Source organism: Ptychodera flava, chromosome 7 (assembly GCF_041260155.1).
Source record: "Ptychodera flava strain L36383 chromosome 7, AS_Pfla_20210202, whole genome shotgun sequence".
NCBI lineage: Eukaryota > Metazoa > Hemichordata > Enteropneusta > Ptychoderidae > Ptychodera > Ptychodera flava.
Window position 1 is genome coordinate 34448537 of NC_091934.1, and position 19118 is coordinate 34467654.

General features: G+C 38.3%; 1 protein-coding gene across 1 annotated transcript in view; it reads right to left on the bottom strand.

The window, feature by feature from the left end:
* Positions 1–19118, bottom strand: part of LOC139137381 (rootletin-like) — a 93615-nt gene that overhangs the window by 51979 nt on the left and 22518 nt on the right. The window contains 1 exon segment of the mRNA XM_070705437.1: positions 12886–13179. Coding sequence (XP_070561538.1) covers positions 12886–13179 — 294 coding nt within the window.

Here is a 19118-nt window from a genome sequence, read left to right on the forward strand (position 1 = left end):
GGACAACTACCTGAAGAATTCAAATCAAACCTTGAGTTGAGTGCTGAACAAATGCTTGCCTGACTTGTTTCCGTGGGGACTGTTTACATTAAGGGCTTGTCACTACCATGACAACCTATCGCTAGGGTGACAGAGGGGAACAGAATGACTGATGACAAAGTTTGTATTTCTTTTCACCGGGCAGGCTTTCGCCACGGCAACATTATCTCTGGCCTCATAAAGAGAGTACACAAATTATCTGAGTAAACCTATAGGCAGGGATTCCCTATGCTTGGTTCCAAACCGTGACATTGATTAGATTGACAGTGACCTTGATTGATAGGGATAGTCAAGAACATTTTGGGGTTGTAAAGAAGTCACAATTTTGATCGTCAGAGAAAAGGGCTAGTTATTCTTGGCTAGATTATGGAAGTAGTACAGCTATAACAGTGAGAAAGGTGGAAACCAACATGTTGGATATTGTCACGGTGACACGGTTTGATGGCCACGTCTTCTGATATCTGCCACCTGTTGGTTCTGCAGACTTGCGTCTGTACTCACGATGCATTATGTGTCATTTTGGACTGCTTGGAACCCCTGGCTGTTCAATAGTACAAGTCAAAACCTATCCATCACAAATACTATTAGGTGACAGGTCATACCAAATGCTGGCTACAAAGGGGTTGATATGCTTCCTCCAAGAATTGCTATGCACCCAATTGTCCGGAAAATGCCCAGAATTTTTTCATTGTGAAGTTTATACCAGATATGGATAACCATCTAATCTAGTGGACATTTCATGATCATACAGTGATTATTGTCAGGGCCTGAACACTGGATGAAACATACAATACAACAAACCTGTGACATCACACAAATGTGCTGTCAGTCATTTCCAATGGCCAATCAAAATAGCAAACCCTGGACAGTGCAAATGCCAACCTTACTTTACTTCAGCTAACCAGTGGTTGGAGTGGAAGGAATTTTAAAGCCAGACAACCCTACTTTTATCAATTAAGTAACCATCTTTCCAGTAATGTTTCCAATGTTGAAATGGAAGAGCAAGTTCAATCGTGACATTGACACCATCTCAAATTCAATGACTACAAAAGATATCATGAAGAAACCATTGTCCAGCTTGTCTTGCCCTTGATCAATACACAATGCACTATTTCCACCTATAGAAAGAATGGATGTAAAAGACGTCCATGTCCATAGCAATGAAATTACCCCTTACTATCCATAGTACAACCAACATACATGCACATGTATTTTAAAGTGGTAAACTGTCCACCTTGGTGAGTGAGTAGCCATTCGCTTGACCACACTGTTCATTTTTTATCACTCTCCTTTTGTATTCATGGCATTTTACTCACCTGGAAATTGAGGGATTAGGACACCTCAGCTGAAATTGACACCACATTAACAAACACGCTTATCTCTTAGATCAACTAGTACACTCTACACTACTCTAAAGCATACAGTGTATGGATTACAATTGTCACACACACACACAGCACAAAAGTATTTTTTGTGGGGAAAATAAACCTTGGTTATCTACGGTTTGTCTGCAGTGAATTTTGTGAGTATAGTTCTCCCCTTCATAAGGGTCAAGTTCAGAGTTCACGTCCCCTTGGCAAACTTCATTTACAACCTTGGCTAGATGGTACAAAGCCAAGAAACTGAGAATTCCGTCAGAGAAACGGCAGCAGTAACACGGACTGGCACGTACCTGTCTATTTTTTCACGATAAAAATGACACACGACATGGCTGTCGACAGACACGTCATGCCTCAAGGCAGAAAAAAGCATCCTCCGTAGAGAATTTTTTTTCCAAATTAATCATCCAAAGAGTAGCCTGTTTTTTGTTGTAGCAACCGATCTTAATCAGTAAATCCCTACTTCACAGTCACTAGGTTTGCTATTTTTGCCACTGTAACATTATTTTTTTGATAATTTCCAACGAGAAATGACTCACAATCTGCATATTCATTCTATTTTTCATATCTTGGCATGTCATAGGCCACCACTTAGGCCCAATGAAGTCAAGCAGACAATATTTTACGTGCCTCTCTCGTTTAACATGTCCTTTCATGCCAGACAAAAAAGCTGCACTTGACAAAACTATAAAGCACTAGCCTAAACTAACAGTTCTGTGTTTTATTGGCTTCCATACCACTGTTAAATCTGATAAGAAATTTATCTGAGGAAAAACTCAAGGAATACTCCATCATTAAACCAGCCATTATAAAAAGTGTAACGATGATATTCATCTGGAATCACAAATGCACACAGAATTCTGACAAAAAAGTCAGTGTACGGTTCAGATTACATTAAACTTTTGAAGATTTCAAACGGTAGCATTTCCTCTTTTCAACGAGAAGCAGACTATTGATACTTCAGACAGGCCATTTAAAGTTTAAAATCTCCAGTTACGAGGTGTGCTCACCTGAGAGTCTGTGGAAGTCATGCCGGGACACGCTGCAGATCTCTAATTAACCAAATACGCTGAAACCTTAGAAACAAGCGTCGGGGAAATTACCAGGCAAGCTTTGGTGACCGAGGTTTTATCCTCAAAAGAGTGAAATCTTTGAGAGAAGTTGGCGAGCTCGACTGACACAAAAAAAACTCAACACACGGCAGATCAGTCATAAACTTGGCAGATGAGTGGCACAAAGGCAGCCAGGCACGACTGTAAATTACCAAGTCAACTTGAATGCAAAGGGGAGTGTGGATCATGGCCAATCAGTGCTCAGTATCATATTTTGATGTATTTGCGCTAAATCTCTTTAAACTCAGAGGTATGCTTACAGACGCTACCACAAAAAACCTGAAACAGTGCCAAGAGAAATACATCAATGCAAGCACTAGTGACTGAATCAAGACCACGATTGGTTGATACTGTCACATTAATTATGAAAACTCACCCATGCCTTGACACCATTCCTCTAAAGCCGAAACCAGGAAGGAAATTTTGCCGTGTAATTCAATTTCAGGTTCGACCGACGACATATACTTTATTGCCACGGTGAATTTGATCCAAGACACACATACAACCCTGACAGACCCTGAAGCACTGCCACGGTGCAGGTCTGTTGCTATGGTAACACCCTGACGCTACTGCTGGCATTCCTCACGATACAATAACTACCCTTGCAGTATACTTACACGGGGGATGCGTGACTGTCCACGGCCAAGTCAGGATTGTGTGCACAAGACACAAAGCGTATTGTTCGGCCATACCGGGACAATGGCTGGTGAAAGACACACTCCCTTGAGATGAGTAACAATTAATTACAGACTCTCCCCCGTGGAATTCCAAACACCCAGGTTAAACAGTTCAAACGAAACTTGCTAAAATCACTGAACTGAGCGATTTTGACACGTAAAATAAGAGCTCCAATTTGAACACAGACACTACCATATAACGTATGGTCACTGTTGAATAAATTACAATGACATCAAGTGATCGTTGTAAACTGTAAATTCAGAGATCAACTCATTAGTTTGCCTGAGGGAGGGGAGTTGTAGACCAAAAATTTAAGCTGGATCTTGCAAGCTTCAGAAGTGACCCAAGCCAATGCGGTTCAGGGAATTGTTTCAGAAAGACAATTCTCAACATGGGGCGATGGATTACAAGCCAGGGTGTCTAGCAGTGATAATTACATTAGCTGATGTTAAGTCTGGTGTCACAATTTGCATGACTGATACATCCCCCCCTCCAGTATACCAGGACAAAAAAATTACAAGCAGAAATTCAAATGAAAACTGCTTTAAAGAAATTACAAGAGTTTTGGAATTAATTTGGAGTCACTATCATACAAGAAGGAGACATTTGCTTGATTGCATTCATAAACATTGTGAAGGAAATAACGCTGAGTAGATTCATAAATCTTGCCTTCCTCAAGTATTTTTGTGAAAAATTTAAAGGTCTACGAAGGGTGACATGTCACATGATGTGTCCATGGTTTGACAGCTATCAACAATGTGCATGCACACACACTGGTTAGTTATTGCTGGCTGCTCAGCAAACACTATGCCACTGTAACTGAACTTGGGACAAGTCCAAACAACGTACATGCAATCAATGGACCAATCACATACCAGAAAGGCAAATACACAGAGGCTTAAAATTCTGCAACAGAAAGTCATTATAAATGAACAAATTTTTTTGTAGTTTATGAACGCCGTACATGCTACACAGGCAAATTGCCTGTCAATAATTGATTTCATAAAATTGATATTAACACATTGAACCATGGAGAAAAAGGAAATCAATGCAGTGGAGTGTTTACACAATACCTAACAAAAGTTTAAATTCCAATGCTTGGGGAGATTATAAACAACTGCAATGTCACCGCAAAGTTCTAGACTGTTTTTTTAATCTTCTGTAAATTTCAGCAAAATGTGAGTATCAGCGTGTTGTGCGGACTCTCATGTAATACAACCCTCTAACCGACGCTTGCAGAACAAGTTAGCTCAAATTCACCGAGACACACACTCCTGTCAGTTTTGCATGCACATGAAGCAAGAAAAAACTATTTGGCCTTGGAGGATCCGGCACACAAATCTCAAGAAATCTTACCTCAGGATCTTCCTTGAGATGGATGTAAGACATTTTGTTCCCAGTACTAGATCCACAGCCTTTATGCCAGCTGTTGGCTATGCACAGTCTTCGTGCAATAACACAACTATTTCACTACTGCTTGGAGAACCGTTACTACACTGCCACTCGAGCCTACTCCCTTTGTAGGGCTTGCCATTCATGAACAAACACATTTGCATACAGGCTATTTGCATGACAATACACTGTATTTGCATACACAGGGGGATTGTTCCCGGCTACAATTGTCCTGAATGGGACCTGAGCGCTTGTAAATCTTGAACAAAATGGAGGATTATCCCCCCTACTAGTGACTTGACAGGGATTCATCAATACCGACAACAGGTCATAAGAGATCACAATTGAACGGTGACAAATAAAGAAATTGGGTCCTTCACCAAATACGCAATTCATATAGAAGGGGCATTCATATGACGTTGTCGTACGTCAGCAATGGCCCCTTGCAAAGAGACATGACTTCCTCCCGTGTGAAGAGTCAGATGAAAAAGAAGCACTGTGACGTCGGGTCATAAAAAAGCTGATAATGACAGATGAGGGCAGTATATCACCGCTTCAACAATGCCATCAAATTATGATAAAATGAAAACCGTTGTTGTACGGGACTTTGATTTACGATGTGAAGATTTCCCTTATACCGCAAGAAGAAAGGCGCAAGGTTGTCCTACTCTCACTAAGGTGCTACACCATTGTCAATTGTCAGTCTGAGCACAATTGTGTCCTTTTTCCAGCTTGGAAACTAGAACACTCAACCCAAATACTCGGGACAGCCGTGTCAATTTTTCTTGAGTGGGTAATAACTCACGCACAATGGCAATGAAATGTCAAATTAATGTCTTTAAAGTAACTGTTATTCTGGTTAGAAACTTTTGATATAGTCCTATATGGTCCTTGTTGAAGAGTTTTTAGCTCAACATGTCACCAAAGAAAATTCACACATTTTTATATTTTGTTCGGTTTTTTGTTGACGGTCAGTGCAAAGGTATATGTGAACATCACAGCATGGTTGACAAAGCCATACAGGTTGTCTTGGCAACCTGACAAATGGCGACCCGTGAATGGTACGAGGATGAATTAAATGGACACTAGTATTTAAACTCATTTATCAAAGCGATCCAAAATTGCCGGCTAACACCTCATACGGCACACACAAAGCTACTAATGCTACCTTACAAGGGCATCGATAGTTGTCTCACTGCTTGCTGTAATTATCACCGACAATGATCTCTGATAAGGCAGTCATTACCACATCCCATTGACAGTGGCGTCTTTTCTCAAGTTCTGACCAACACCTTTACTTGAAGTCTCAGCAGTTTGAACATTCTTATGGAAATAGGCGCCTTACGATTTTAACAAGATTAGGGAAATAAGAAAGTTTAACTTTAGTGACCTTACAAGACATTCCAGTTTTGTCCATCTGCTGATAATTATTCAGTTTTGAATGAAAGATTACAGAGTAATTTCACTTGATTTTTTATTCATCGTCCACTATGTTTGAGAAGCAAATGAAATATTATAAGAAATATTATATTTGAACTCTATAATGTTGATTACATTGTATGATGTCATCTAAAAATATCTGAAACCAATTTACAAATGTACTGTTGGCGGTGAAGTTGCGGCCATTATTGTTGGCATCGGCCCAGATCGACAGGATACTGGTAAAGAAGAACAAATATCTGTTATCAGTAGCAGTTCTATGTTGCATTTTACATGTCTTGGTTAAAATTCCGCGCTTTTGAATTTGACCTTTTTTTTTCTACCTTTGTAATTTGCTAAACTCTCAGGCAATTTTTACAAAGATTTTCTGTTACAGAGACATAATTCTGAATAGTGCTGCTTGCTCAAATCACAGATTTCCTGTGATTTGGGCACCAGGAAATTACTTGAAGTCCCATGTTCAGAGGCTAATTAACAATTATGAGACAGAATTATAACTAATAGAGAACAGTGTAATAAATAGAGCTCCATGGAAACCCTTGTAAAGCCAGTAATTGACCATAAGAGTAAAACTTCCGGGTTCACAACAGGGGGGGATTGATGGTCGATCCACTCTGGCTTCAGTACTGGCGTTTTGCCAAGGGAGCAGAGTTAGGCATATTATGTCACGGCCCACTGGAGCCAAGTTACAGAGTCGCATATCAAAGCTACTTAACTACACTGCATTGCTGATGACAGATACAAATGGGTAGCCTGATATCTACTTGAAACGCTCCCTGCTGTCTATCCACTGAAGCTGTTCTAAGCCACAAACTGCTCTACACATGCCATGTTTGACCCTTTCGCCACCATGGTTTGGTTCAAACCTATTGCTGTCGATGATGATTTTGGAGCTGTTCACAGGGAATCGGGGTGATCAGGTTAGAACTTGTACTTCTGAGACTTGCACCTAGCACACCTAAGCTTGGAAGGGTGGTTGGATTTACACTGAGAATTTCAGAAGAACAGACAAAATCCAATTGATTTTACGATTTCAACAAAAATTTTGAGAAAAATTTGAATGTGGTTATAAATTAAGTTACTCAGAACCCAAATCTTTTTTATCATGACATTAAAATGAAAAGTTTATAAAAACATTTTATCTTTTTATTACTACATTTTTTTATTTTTATTCATTCATTTTAGTTTTTTAAAAACACCTGTTTGTGTTGTTAATTTACTTTTTCACCCCAAAATGTTTTTAATAATGGACTACGACATTTCATAATTCAATTTGTATTGATAATAGCTGTTACCTGGACCAGATTAGGTCTCATGAATGTCAAAGTCTGGTTCAGTAAATGCACGAAAAATTTTCATGAAAAAAACTGTGTATATAAATCCATGGCTGTTATTGCCATTTGCACATCATCAGGTCAAACAAAAAAAAAATCAGTTTAATGCTTATAAGTTTATTTTCAAAAGTTTCAAATCCCTCTATGCAAGTCCACACTCATCATTGATAACAACTGGTTTGGACCTAACCATACTGGTGAAAAGGTTAATATTATTACACTAGTAAACTAAAAACCTAATTTGCATATGACTTTGGTTTATTAAATCAGCAGAAACAGATCTTGAAAAATTCTTTTGACCTACAGCAATACATGAGTCAATTCCAAGTAATTGTACCGACTTTATCACATGCACCATATTACGTTCAATACCAACTTTACACTGGAACCGTAATACTGTAGCTATTGGTTAGGCAAAGATACAACAAAAGCGTGTTTATAATAATCTTGCAAATCATCATCAAATTGAAACAAGCTGATGTATTTGCTGTTTCCTGTTTTACAATGCCAGAGTGCAGGAAAGCCCCACTGCGGTTAGCACCAAATCTGTGCATTGTTACAATAATGCTACAGAAGCAATTGTTATTGGATGACTCAACATCCTACTATTTCATTCACAAATCTCCTGACCAGGGCACATTCTGACTCAACTTCAAATATCCAGGGTTCTGGAATATTGCACAGTGACCGCTCTGTCACCTTTGAACTTTACTCCAAACCAATCAAATGCAAGGTTACATCATAGTAAAAGACCTCTTTTACAACGCCTCCAGCAGAGCTCAGGAGCTCATAGAAGTTGAAGTCACTGCCATATATGGTAAACGACACTTCCTTATATGGCAAGACATTGACATTCTTCAGATATATACTTGATTATGACCTGACAATAAATCCAACGTTTGCTAGCAACAATTGAAAAGAAATTTATGGCTTTTTTCTTCTTTCTGACACAATCCCGAAATATTGGAAAATGAAGGCCTTTTGGCAGTGAAATAACAAGGCTCTACCATCATTCTATAGTGAGATACATGAATCTCAGAGCCCTCAAGCTTTTCAGATATAACCTAGCTGAATAACCCAGGACTAACATTGTACAATTCACTTAGAACACCCATACGCTTTTTGTGAGCTTTTGTTGGTATAAAGAGTCTTTATACCTACAAAAGCTCACAAAAAGCGTGTCCGTAAAAGCTTGTTGAGTTTCAAAACAGGAAAATTCTTGATGCCTTTTAATAGGCACATACATTTTTTTAACCTAGTAATTTTGCCATCTGGCTCACATAGAAATTCAATGGCATATAATGTTGGTTGTTACAGCTGTTTTATTTCAGTTTTCCTGGACAGGCGGGTACGAAAATCTCAACTTCTAACATCAGCACTCTAGGTAGCAATATTCCTATATAACAGATACATTAAAACAAGGTTGACTATAATGAGGCCATTCACTTGTCTCTTCTCAACTTCAAAGAAAATGTCCGATCGATCATAATTCCAAAATGGCGGCCGCTGTGACTTTGAAAATGTTTGTGGGAATAAAACAAGAATGGGTTTACACCTATGCCTTTTTGATCAGACAATTTGGTTATAAATTGAACACTAAGTGAAGATAACGACAACATGATTTGATCTCTGATGATGAGTGAGGATAATTTGATCTTTGTTCAGTGATCTGACACCTGTCAGATAATGCCGAGTTCTAAAGAGGTTGAAAACACAGAAATGGCGATGGCAGATCATGATACAAAAATTACCAGCAAAGCTCGTTTCAACAACCCAATACAGAACAGCACCTCCTTCATACTGTCTCCATTCTCAGTAGATCTCATTATACTATTGCCTTTAACAGAATGTCTCGATGGGAAAAACTCGCCCTGGTGAACCCTCTATAGTTAGAAGTATTTCACCTGTGACGACATCAGGAGATTTATTAGATGAAATCTGAAGTGCCTTCTACGAAACCACACTAGAGAAAGAGAGAATGGACCAGTATCATGACAACAGAACAAAAACCCTCCAGTGACATTTGACTTTCAAGCAATCATTACGACTGGACGGGAAGACACAAATCACACAAAGTAGACGTTTAACTTACGCGACGCAGACGACTTTTTGGAGAGAACATCTTCCTGGTCTGGTTCCTGAACAAATGCGCCGGTATTTTCTCTTTTTTAAGACTAATAAAATTCAGAGCTTTGACTAGACGAGGTTAGGCTATTGATTTCTGAGTTTATTATTTGGTACATGTAAATGGTCTCCCCTAACACTGTACAATGGTAAGACGCGTATGAGTTGACGTATGTAACTGCAATTAGCAATTATGGCTAAAGTTCAAACATGGAGCAGTTATTAGTTTTTTGTCACGTACATACAGAGTTCTGATTTATTGTCTGTGAAAATAAACGACAAAACAAGAGTAGTTTTGAAATAAATGTTATGGTTGAAATTCGAATTTGCAAACGACAACAGTGGTTACAGTGCTTTAATCAGCTGACAGCAATCTGAAAATTTTAACTCATAAGAGTATGTTGAGCATTGTAATATTATTGTTTTGTTTTAGAATTTCAATTTTTTTCATCTTTGGAAAAAATCTGACTTTTGTGATGTCTGAGTTTTCACATTAGATATGACAAAAGAAACAAGCACACAAGCAATGGTATTGCAAGACAAAACGAAAAAATGGTTTATTCACCTTGAACCACATGCAGACATCGTTCAAACAACAGCAATTTTGACAGTTCCACTGTCTGTACAGAAGTCCCTCCTCCTCTATTTACTGATACAAAGACTGCTTTAACAAGAAACAATGAGGGACATGTACCAGCCAATCAAAGCACACTGGGAACCCAACACAATTTTTCCCATACACTTGTACCTAGTTCTCGACTATACAAGTCTACCAGACAATTCACAGAAATTTCCTACACTGATCCTCGACAAAAAAAAGACCTGACAAATTTCCATCCATCAAAAGTCAAGGCAGATTCTTATTCATCACCAGGCATCATCGATCATATTCTGGCAATCTCCGTAATTGCATCATTACATAAGGAATGGGTTATCCGACAAGCTACTTTCTTTTTCAATTCATGTCCGACTCCCACAAAACTGCTACAATAATGATAGCGCAGATAGGGAATTTAGTAACAAGTTATAAGCTCAATATCTCCATGATGTCTTCCATAGATGTTGGCACATAATCACATAAAATCTTGCCATGGTTATCAAAACTTAAAGGGGCGTGTACCAATTTACAACAGAACTGAGGTAATTTTATCAGCTGTGCAGCGATTAACACACTGGTCTTCAAAACCGCTAGAAACATTCTCAATTCATCATTAGCAACTGAGTAATGCCAATTCTGCGCCATATTGTCCAGAAATATTTATAAATGGAATTTCTGCCATCTAGCTGTGATACACCCTAAAGCCTGTGTACATGAACATGTCAGCACAGGACAGACTGACACGTTGAGGGCAGTCAAATAACAAGATACAAATGTGACTTTGTCACTCCACTACAACAACTGGAATGAACCATTTCAGAAGTGTTTGAACACAATACCAGACACAACCTTAGAGAGAGACCTTTCTAAATTTGAAATAAGAGTCTGTGATCCTGACGTCATTCAATTTGCATAAAGGCAACACCTATGCAATTATGTCAATTACAGAAGATAATTTGAATTAACTGCTTCTTCTTGTCCAATCTACTTAAAACACTCAGCTGCGAACTTCACAATCAACCATATCGAAACCTGACACATTCGCACTTGCTAAATTAATTGAGGTGATTAAAAAATTGGTTTGAGACCTACATAAACGCTAAGTCAACACGAATATGGGAAGTGAAAGGTGAAAAAGTCACAGTGACTCGGAAAAAAGGTTACACAGAGCAAAGGCTGAACCTCACAGAACCTCATCAGCGGATAACCTGTGTATATCATCCGGTATTTATCATCTAAAGCCCATTTATTATTCTTGGCTTTGCACGATAAAGAAAGAAAAAACATACTCTGAGTGCTCAATTCCCAGAAAAATGATATCAAATTAGTTAAAATTAGATAGGGGTTGTGCTAAGTTGGTACAAATTATGTAAATATTAACACAGAGCTAGATAACGTACAAGTTAATGATGGCTTTGCATTGTTGACTGCACACAAAGCCGCTACTCATATCGTAACCTTCTGAGACCCCTGCCCTTCCAATCCTCCAAAAGGGGGGTGTAAGTGGGACAGCAAATTGCTGACACTCGTCTTCAACACACTGAAAGCTTGACCACTACATTCAGACAGCCAGACTCAACATCATGCGAACAGATAGATGGGAGGAAGGGAGGAGGGATGTGTACTTTATCCCTCACCTCCAACCTCTCTCGCACACCTCCCTCTCTGAACAAACATTCCAGAACAAGACACGCATTTGACAACCCAACAGGTTCCAATCTCCCAGCATACAATTGCCAATCACAGAACAGATCAATCGCTTCAAACATTCTTTGGAAACTGTCTTGTGTGTGGACTGACAATGTGCTTGTCTAGACCCAATGCTGATGTGTGCATTACCCAAGCTACAGAGTTGTCATCATGCCAAAAATATCAACCACCCTGTCAATTAATGCGGTTGCTGCTGATATCGTTGAATCAAGGTTTCTTATCCATTCTGATATCAATACACACTCAGTGCATAAATATGATCAAAGCTCATCTTTAGACTGAATGTCAATAATGTTGTTTATTCTTTTTCAAAATTTGCATATTCATGTTCTACTCTTTTGAATTTGTGCATTGATTGGAAGTTATTTGAAATTCTGTTACAAATCAATTGTTCAGAAACTGATCACATTTTAAGAATGTTTTAAATAAGACCGAACCAATGACATCAAGATTTATCCATAAGATAATACAATTTTATTCATGGTATCTTTTTAGGATAAATTGCATGATGTGTTCTGCATAGCTCCTCTGTTGTTGTTCTTTTATAAAATATGTCTGTGTGTCATTCAAAACAGATAATTTCTGAGACCTGGCAAAAACTGGAGTAATAAATATCATTTGATTTGGCCTTGTGATAGGTGATTTAGCCTTGTGGAGGGAATTATGCAATATGTTTAAATTTTGTCAAGTTTGTGCATGGTGCATTGAATTCTGGGAAACTGTCAAAAACACACAACTGTCACTTATACAGCACACAAGATCAAACTGAATATTCATTCATTTCTTCCTCATTCTGTGATCTGTTCACATTAAACCAATGATGTGATGCACTGTGTTGCATTAAATTCTACAAAAATGGCAACACACACACAATTAACTACCATCTATACAGCACACAATACCCAACTGAACATTCACTCATTTCTACCTCATACCATGGTCTTGCTCACATAAACCACTAGTGCAATGCACTACGTGGTATCCACTGCATGGTGGGAAATATTCAGATTGAGCAAGACCATGGTAAGGAATAATACTGACTGCAACAAAGATGCCAAATATCTGAAAACCAAGCTTACCCGATCGGCCAGGGCATTGTACTTGATGGCCATTTCATCGCGATCAGCTCGGCTCTGAGATAGGAGGTCTTCCACCCGACCAAGCTCAGTCTGTAACATGCGATTCTCTTCCTGCAAGTGTTGCACCGCCGGAGATGACATGCTTCCGTCTGCACTACTCAGATCTTCCGTTGAAAGATTCTTGGTGATGATATCCCGGATTTTCGCCGGGACTTTGGTCGGGCTGTCGTCGTCTCCGCGAACGCTTGGGACTTCTTCGCCTTCTTCTTTCTTCAAGATGGTATCTTCGAGTTTCTGCACAACACAGAAGTAGTAATTATAACCACAAGTCTTACAGAATCTTCAAAATAATGTTTTGGTGTGGTACGAATCTTGTACAACAACAATGCCACAGTAAACTGTACTACATGTATGTGACTTGTTCCGGTGAAGATGTTATTTCAAAAATAAACGGTTTTGTTGCTGGTAAATTGATTTTCAGATCAACTTTTTCAAGCCTCATTAAGACCAAACAATCGTGACAGACAATCAGTTCTATTGAAATGCTGGTCCTTCACACGCTCAACAAGCTAGATTAAGTCTGTACACGGACCCAAAGTCTACGTCTGACCACACGAAAATATGTTTGTTTTGCTCACCAGAAAGTTCCAAAGTTATCAATTTTACCCCTGAATTTATGTATCAGCGAGTATAAAAACAATTTTTGGCGGTTGTAAGCATTACTTCCGATACTGACAATTTCTCCTTGGCGGCAGTCTTCACACACAGTGACCAGTCTTGGCAGCGTGCCAATATTTTGGGTAATTGAATGGGACAAGTCTAGCAGCTGATTTAGCAACACTTGCAACCGCCACATTTCTCTGTATCCTAATTAACCGAGATGCCATGCAATGATTTAAAATTGTGAGGCATTTTAAAGGCTACCGAAGTTCAATTCTGCCCGTTCATCACAAAAGCCCAAGAAGCCCTTTAAACAGTTATATAATTCTAAGCACATCAACAAATATACAATAATATTAAATGTATACAGAAGAATTGATGTTGAAGACTTGATGTGTCCATTGATGTGGTACAAAGTAACCGGTGAATGGACATTAACAGGTCGTTCCCGACGCTATTTTAATGGTACATCCTCCAGTCCCATCTAGCAAAATTGCATACGAAGAGATAAAACCGGGTAGAAATATTCAAGCTACTCCGATATCGCCAGCAAATGAGGATTTCCGTCAGTCAACACGACTCGCTCTGACTGATCGTTGTATTACACGCATACTACGCTATGTGTGTGCGCGGCAAACATAAGGCGGCGTTTCTCTCAATGGAGATCGCCATTTTGATCGAGTTTTGTGTTTTTTACTCAAAGCTTCGCACACACATACTGCAAACACGCAGGTTCTTTTTTTCAACCAGCGGCGTACGAGGCAAGACGCGTATCAGGGATCATTTGATCAGAGTACATGGATACAAGATACGCCGTGATAAAGAGAACGATACCAGATAAATAGAAAGACGCTACAACGTGTTCCAACCTGAATGACTTTTTCCAATCGCTCGTCTCTTGCTCTGCTCATCGTGATCCGAAATGGCTCGGCAAATACATATACCCGCCGCCGCGTCGAAAACCCCACTAAACAAAACCGTTGAAAGCTGCACCCTTGTGGCGGTCAGTTAAAGCACTCCTGTGTAGTGCGTTGTCTGACAAAAGGTCAGCCCGGAACGCGATCTGGCAGTGCTCGTCCCGATGAATTTTGGCGTTCTCGGGTGACCAGCTGATGTTACCACGAGGAGTCCTTCCTTGGCAAAGCTTTCACTTCAACACCGCTACCACTCTTCCTCCGACCGGTCGCTGTCCTCGGTCACTGAAAGCCGAGCCTTGTATCGATACGCTTGGGAGACGGCTATAATTACGAGCGACGAGGATCGAAGCCGGTGTAACGTTCAGTCAAATCTGCTTGGCTCCACAAACCGAGGTCGAAGGGCGTTTGACAAAGATGTGGGCGTTACCCACGCGACCCCCTGCGAACCCAAGCCTGCCATAGCGTCGTGTTACCATGCGACGCTGATAAGAGGTCCAGTACATGCGGCCCCAGTCCAAACAATACTATTGTCCACACACACAAGAGCCTACACAGTCGTACAAAAACAGTAATCTTCCGCTGGAGAAAATAGTGCAAAATCTTAAGGCAAAATTTCTAAGTTCCTTTCGCTTTCTTCCATTTGCAAAGATTCACCCCTGACCCCTGCTATTTTCAACTGATGGTAAAATAACGGAAAATTTAAGCCCTAGCGTCTGTACCCAGTGGATACTAAAACCAGATAATGCTTTGTCAACATAGAAATTGCTCTGCTGTCAAAATGCCAAAATTCTGCAAGTCACATAAAAGACACCTCGATCAAACAACACCTGAATGCAAATGGTCAGCTTGTATACTCCTTGTAACAGGTGTGAAAACCAACAACTATCATGGTCTTAAAACAGAATGAGAAAATGTTATGTAATTTCAAAAATAATTGCAAAAATAAAAAGAAGAAATTGTGTCCATCAATAAACTGACATGGTTATTCACATTGTTTTATGTTGACCTTTCTTCTGGGACCCTGCCTTATTAAAGGTATCTTGACTGCACATTTCTTTACACCTGTCTTACTTCAGAATATATTATCAAAAAAAAGAAAAGTAAAAGACCAAAGAATGATATAAAACTTAAGGTGACTGCATTGTTCCTCTCTTGACACGGTGGGTGGAATAAAGTTTCTCAATCAAAAAGCACTGAGAAATATTTTGATATTTGAAATCTATTGTCTGTGTGTGCCAGGTTCTAAAATTTGATTTATTTATGCAGTTCTCAGACAACACCTAAAGGATGAACAGAAGCGAGTAACCTGAACATGACAGCATTGCAGGGAAAAGTTCAATATTTTGAAGTTTCTAAATGGAAAATACAAAACTAAGTAAAAATTCACAGCTATAAAGTACATAGTAATTTTTAGAGTTCAATAGTCTCCTCCACAAGGTAAAAGTATGATCTACATTATTGTTTGAGTATCATGACTTAAAAATTGAAAATTGATTTCTAATTTAAACGATGAATTGAACTGAAAGTATCAGATTTGATTAATCTGAAAATTAATAGGCAACTTTTCAGGTGAGTTTATGCACTAAAAGTTTTCATATCAACTATATTCCTTTTGGTAGTGTTTCACACATTATGAGCTTGCAGCTAGTAGCTATTGATCACAACGGCTTAAACTAGTCCCCCTTCCCTCCCCCCCCCCCATACTCACAGCAATCTTCAAGAAATTGCAACTACTTTGGTCTAACCATAGCTATTTTTCTAATAACATGTTACAAACTAACTTAACACACTAGGAAACAAAAAAACAAAACAAACACAAACAAACAAACAAACAAACAAAAAAGTTACAGAAACTTTGTTGACTAACTATGACAAAGTAAACTAGTTTCCTGTAGTATGATGACCTGGCAAGGCAAGGACATAGAAAACAATGATACACTTTGCATTGTAGAAGCATTAGAAAAGTAAAACCACCCTCAGGTAAGACCATGCAATGTGTATATTACAAGGACCAGGTCATTGGACCCTCAAGGCATGACCTGAGTATCTGGAGCATAGCAATAACAATGCTCAGAGTGGGAGAGACTTCTGAACAATAGGCTGTATGCAATAATCAAAACCATTATAGAGATTTTTAAAATCCACAAAGTTAAAAGCTTGTCCTTATATTTCTCAGCACAAAGGTTGTTTGGGTTTTCAACTTCTGGCAAATTTGAAAAAATTGACTAAAACATACTTTGGGACAAACATAAACTTGCACACCATACATATTTCTCTCTATCACCGTCTTTCATCCAAAACTGCACAAACATTTATTTATTTACCATAAATAACAAAACTATTTAGGTCATGTCTGTCGTTCAAATGTCATCATTAAAATGTGTCAATGTGCATCGGTAGTCATGGAGACAGCAGTAGATGACTTTGACCCAGTTTCATAAGCTGCTTTGGACAAAGTCGCTGGATTACACAGTTGTTTCAGCAAATTTAACCTTATTGACTCATTTCTGTCATGGGTAACTCATCAAATTTTTTAATGCTTGTTGGACAAACCTATCTTAATGAGCAAGTAATTGATTAATCTATGTGTGCCAAATGTTAAAGAACAGACAACATTGGAATAAAACAATGGTAAGTGCCAAACTCAGAGTGTATCTCGTTAAAATTAATCAGCTAATGTAAACAAATATCTCCTACAGCAAATAAGACAAATATGAGAATATTAGTGAAAAACTATTTTCATTTAGTGTGGAAATATGGATGAATCCAAGATGGATTAAATAAACAAATAAATAAATAAAATACATAAAAGTCTCCATTAACATAGATTTACTTATCAGATGTTCATTTTAAAAACATCAGACTGTATTGAATTTCAAAAGATGGAAGATAAGGAGAAATTGTGGGGCAGTATACTGACACAAAACTCAAATAACTACCAGACATACTGGAATGGTAAAAGTTGTTAAGGTAATAAAACTGAACCACATTAAAGAAATATGTAACTCTGAGCATCACTTAATGTAAAAGCATTTGCTGGAGTTTGCTAGATCAAACCGCTTTCTTGTCTGAGTAAGAACAATGCTAATATCACAAGACAAATACAATGTACAGGAAATAAATAGTATAACAGTAGAGTACAGAATTACCAAACAAACATCAACTATCAATTTGTCATATTTTTATCTTATTGGTGTTCAACCAAAGAAAAGGAAGGAACAGGTATGACAAAAAATTACAAAGCAGTCTACATATTGCTTGGTGTGAACTATCAGATATACTTTATTGATCAATATTAGCATTGAGACATTGTATCTGGGTTCCAGAGTAAACTAATACATCATATGTCATCCATGAGTTGAAAATTCACAAAGGTATTAAATTCAAGAAGCTGACACTTTGCACTGACAGACACCTGATAATTTTCTGTATTTCTGATCGGTACTGTCATATCAATGCTTTATCTTATCAAAAATAATTATTACCTTTGGTCATAACTTCAAAATTTCCATATTTCATTCACCTTTCCTCTGAGCATCCCAATTTACAACTCTGTAGAACTCTTTTCTCATGTCTTATTGGTCGTTGCTATGATATTTATGGAATGTCTATCTGTACCTGGTGTCTAGTGCTATGCAAGATCAACTGCAATTTATCAGAACTGTTCAAACTTTGTACAGGAATGTGTTTAAATTTATTTCTGACGTCGTTGAATATCTTAAATGTTTAATGTGTGATTTATGATTTATGAGAACACTGGTTCTTGTACCCTCACGTCAAACTTCCTGCACTCAATCTTAGACCCTCCCTGATAAAAATAAGTGCTGAATAATAATGTACAAGCATTCTGTATATTATAATACAAAGCCTATTCACAGTGATCAATTTGATTTGAATTTTCAATTACCCAACTGTTTGAAAGAGTTGCAGTTAACTGGCTTTCCAATGTGGCTTCCATAGAGAGGGTAATTAATGAAAACCAGCTTTTATTTCTATGACTGCAAAAGCTTCCTAGTAACTCTTTGAGATGAAGAAATTTGCTCTTGGTGGACTGGACACAATTGAATTGGGGAGAATGCCAGTGAGGAAGATGCAGGACATAATGTTTCAGCTGTTGTGTTATTTATTTAACACCATCATATCTTCAGAGTGTGCCTGTCCCTTTTCAATATAAGTTGTTATATGATTGTATGATCAAACTAAGTTGATTATCGCGAACCTGAAGCAAGTCTCTACTTGTAGTAGGTTTGGAGTAAGGGTGTTAATTTAGTTCTCTTATCTTGAATTTGTAATGGCCATGGAATGTCACTGTACTATTAAATTTGTAACTTCTGCACGTGTACACATGGACATAAAGTAGAGGCACTGTAGTATGCGGTAGTTGTGGAAACAGCAATATGTTCAGAATGAGCATGGCTGACACATGTATTATTGTTATGGTACTTCAAGTTCAAACCAAACTTTTTTTTTCTACTTGTATGTTGGGGAATACAATATTCAAAATGCCACTGTCAATAACTCTAGGTTTCATGGTACAAACAGATTGCTGTAACATTTGACGGCAGAAATTAATGTACACAACGAAACATGTAGGAACGAATACAACCATTGTACCTAAATATTGATACTATGAACCATTTAGTCTGGCCTACGCAT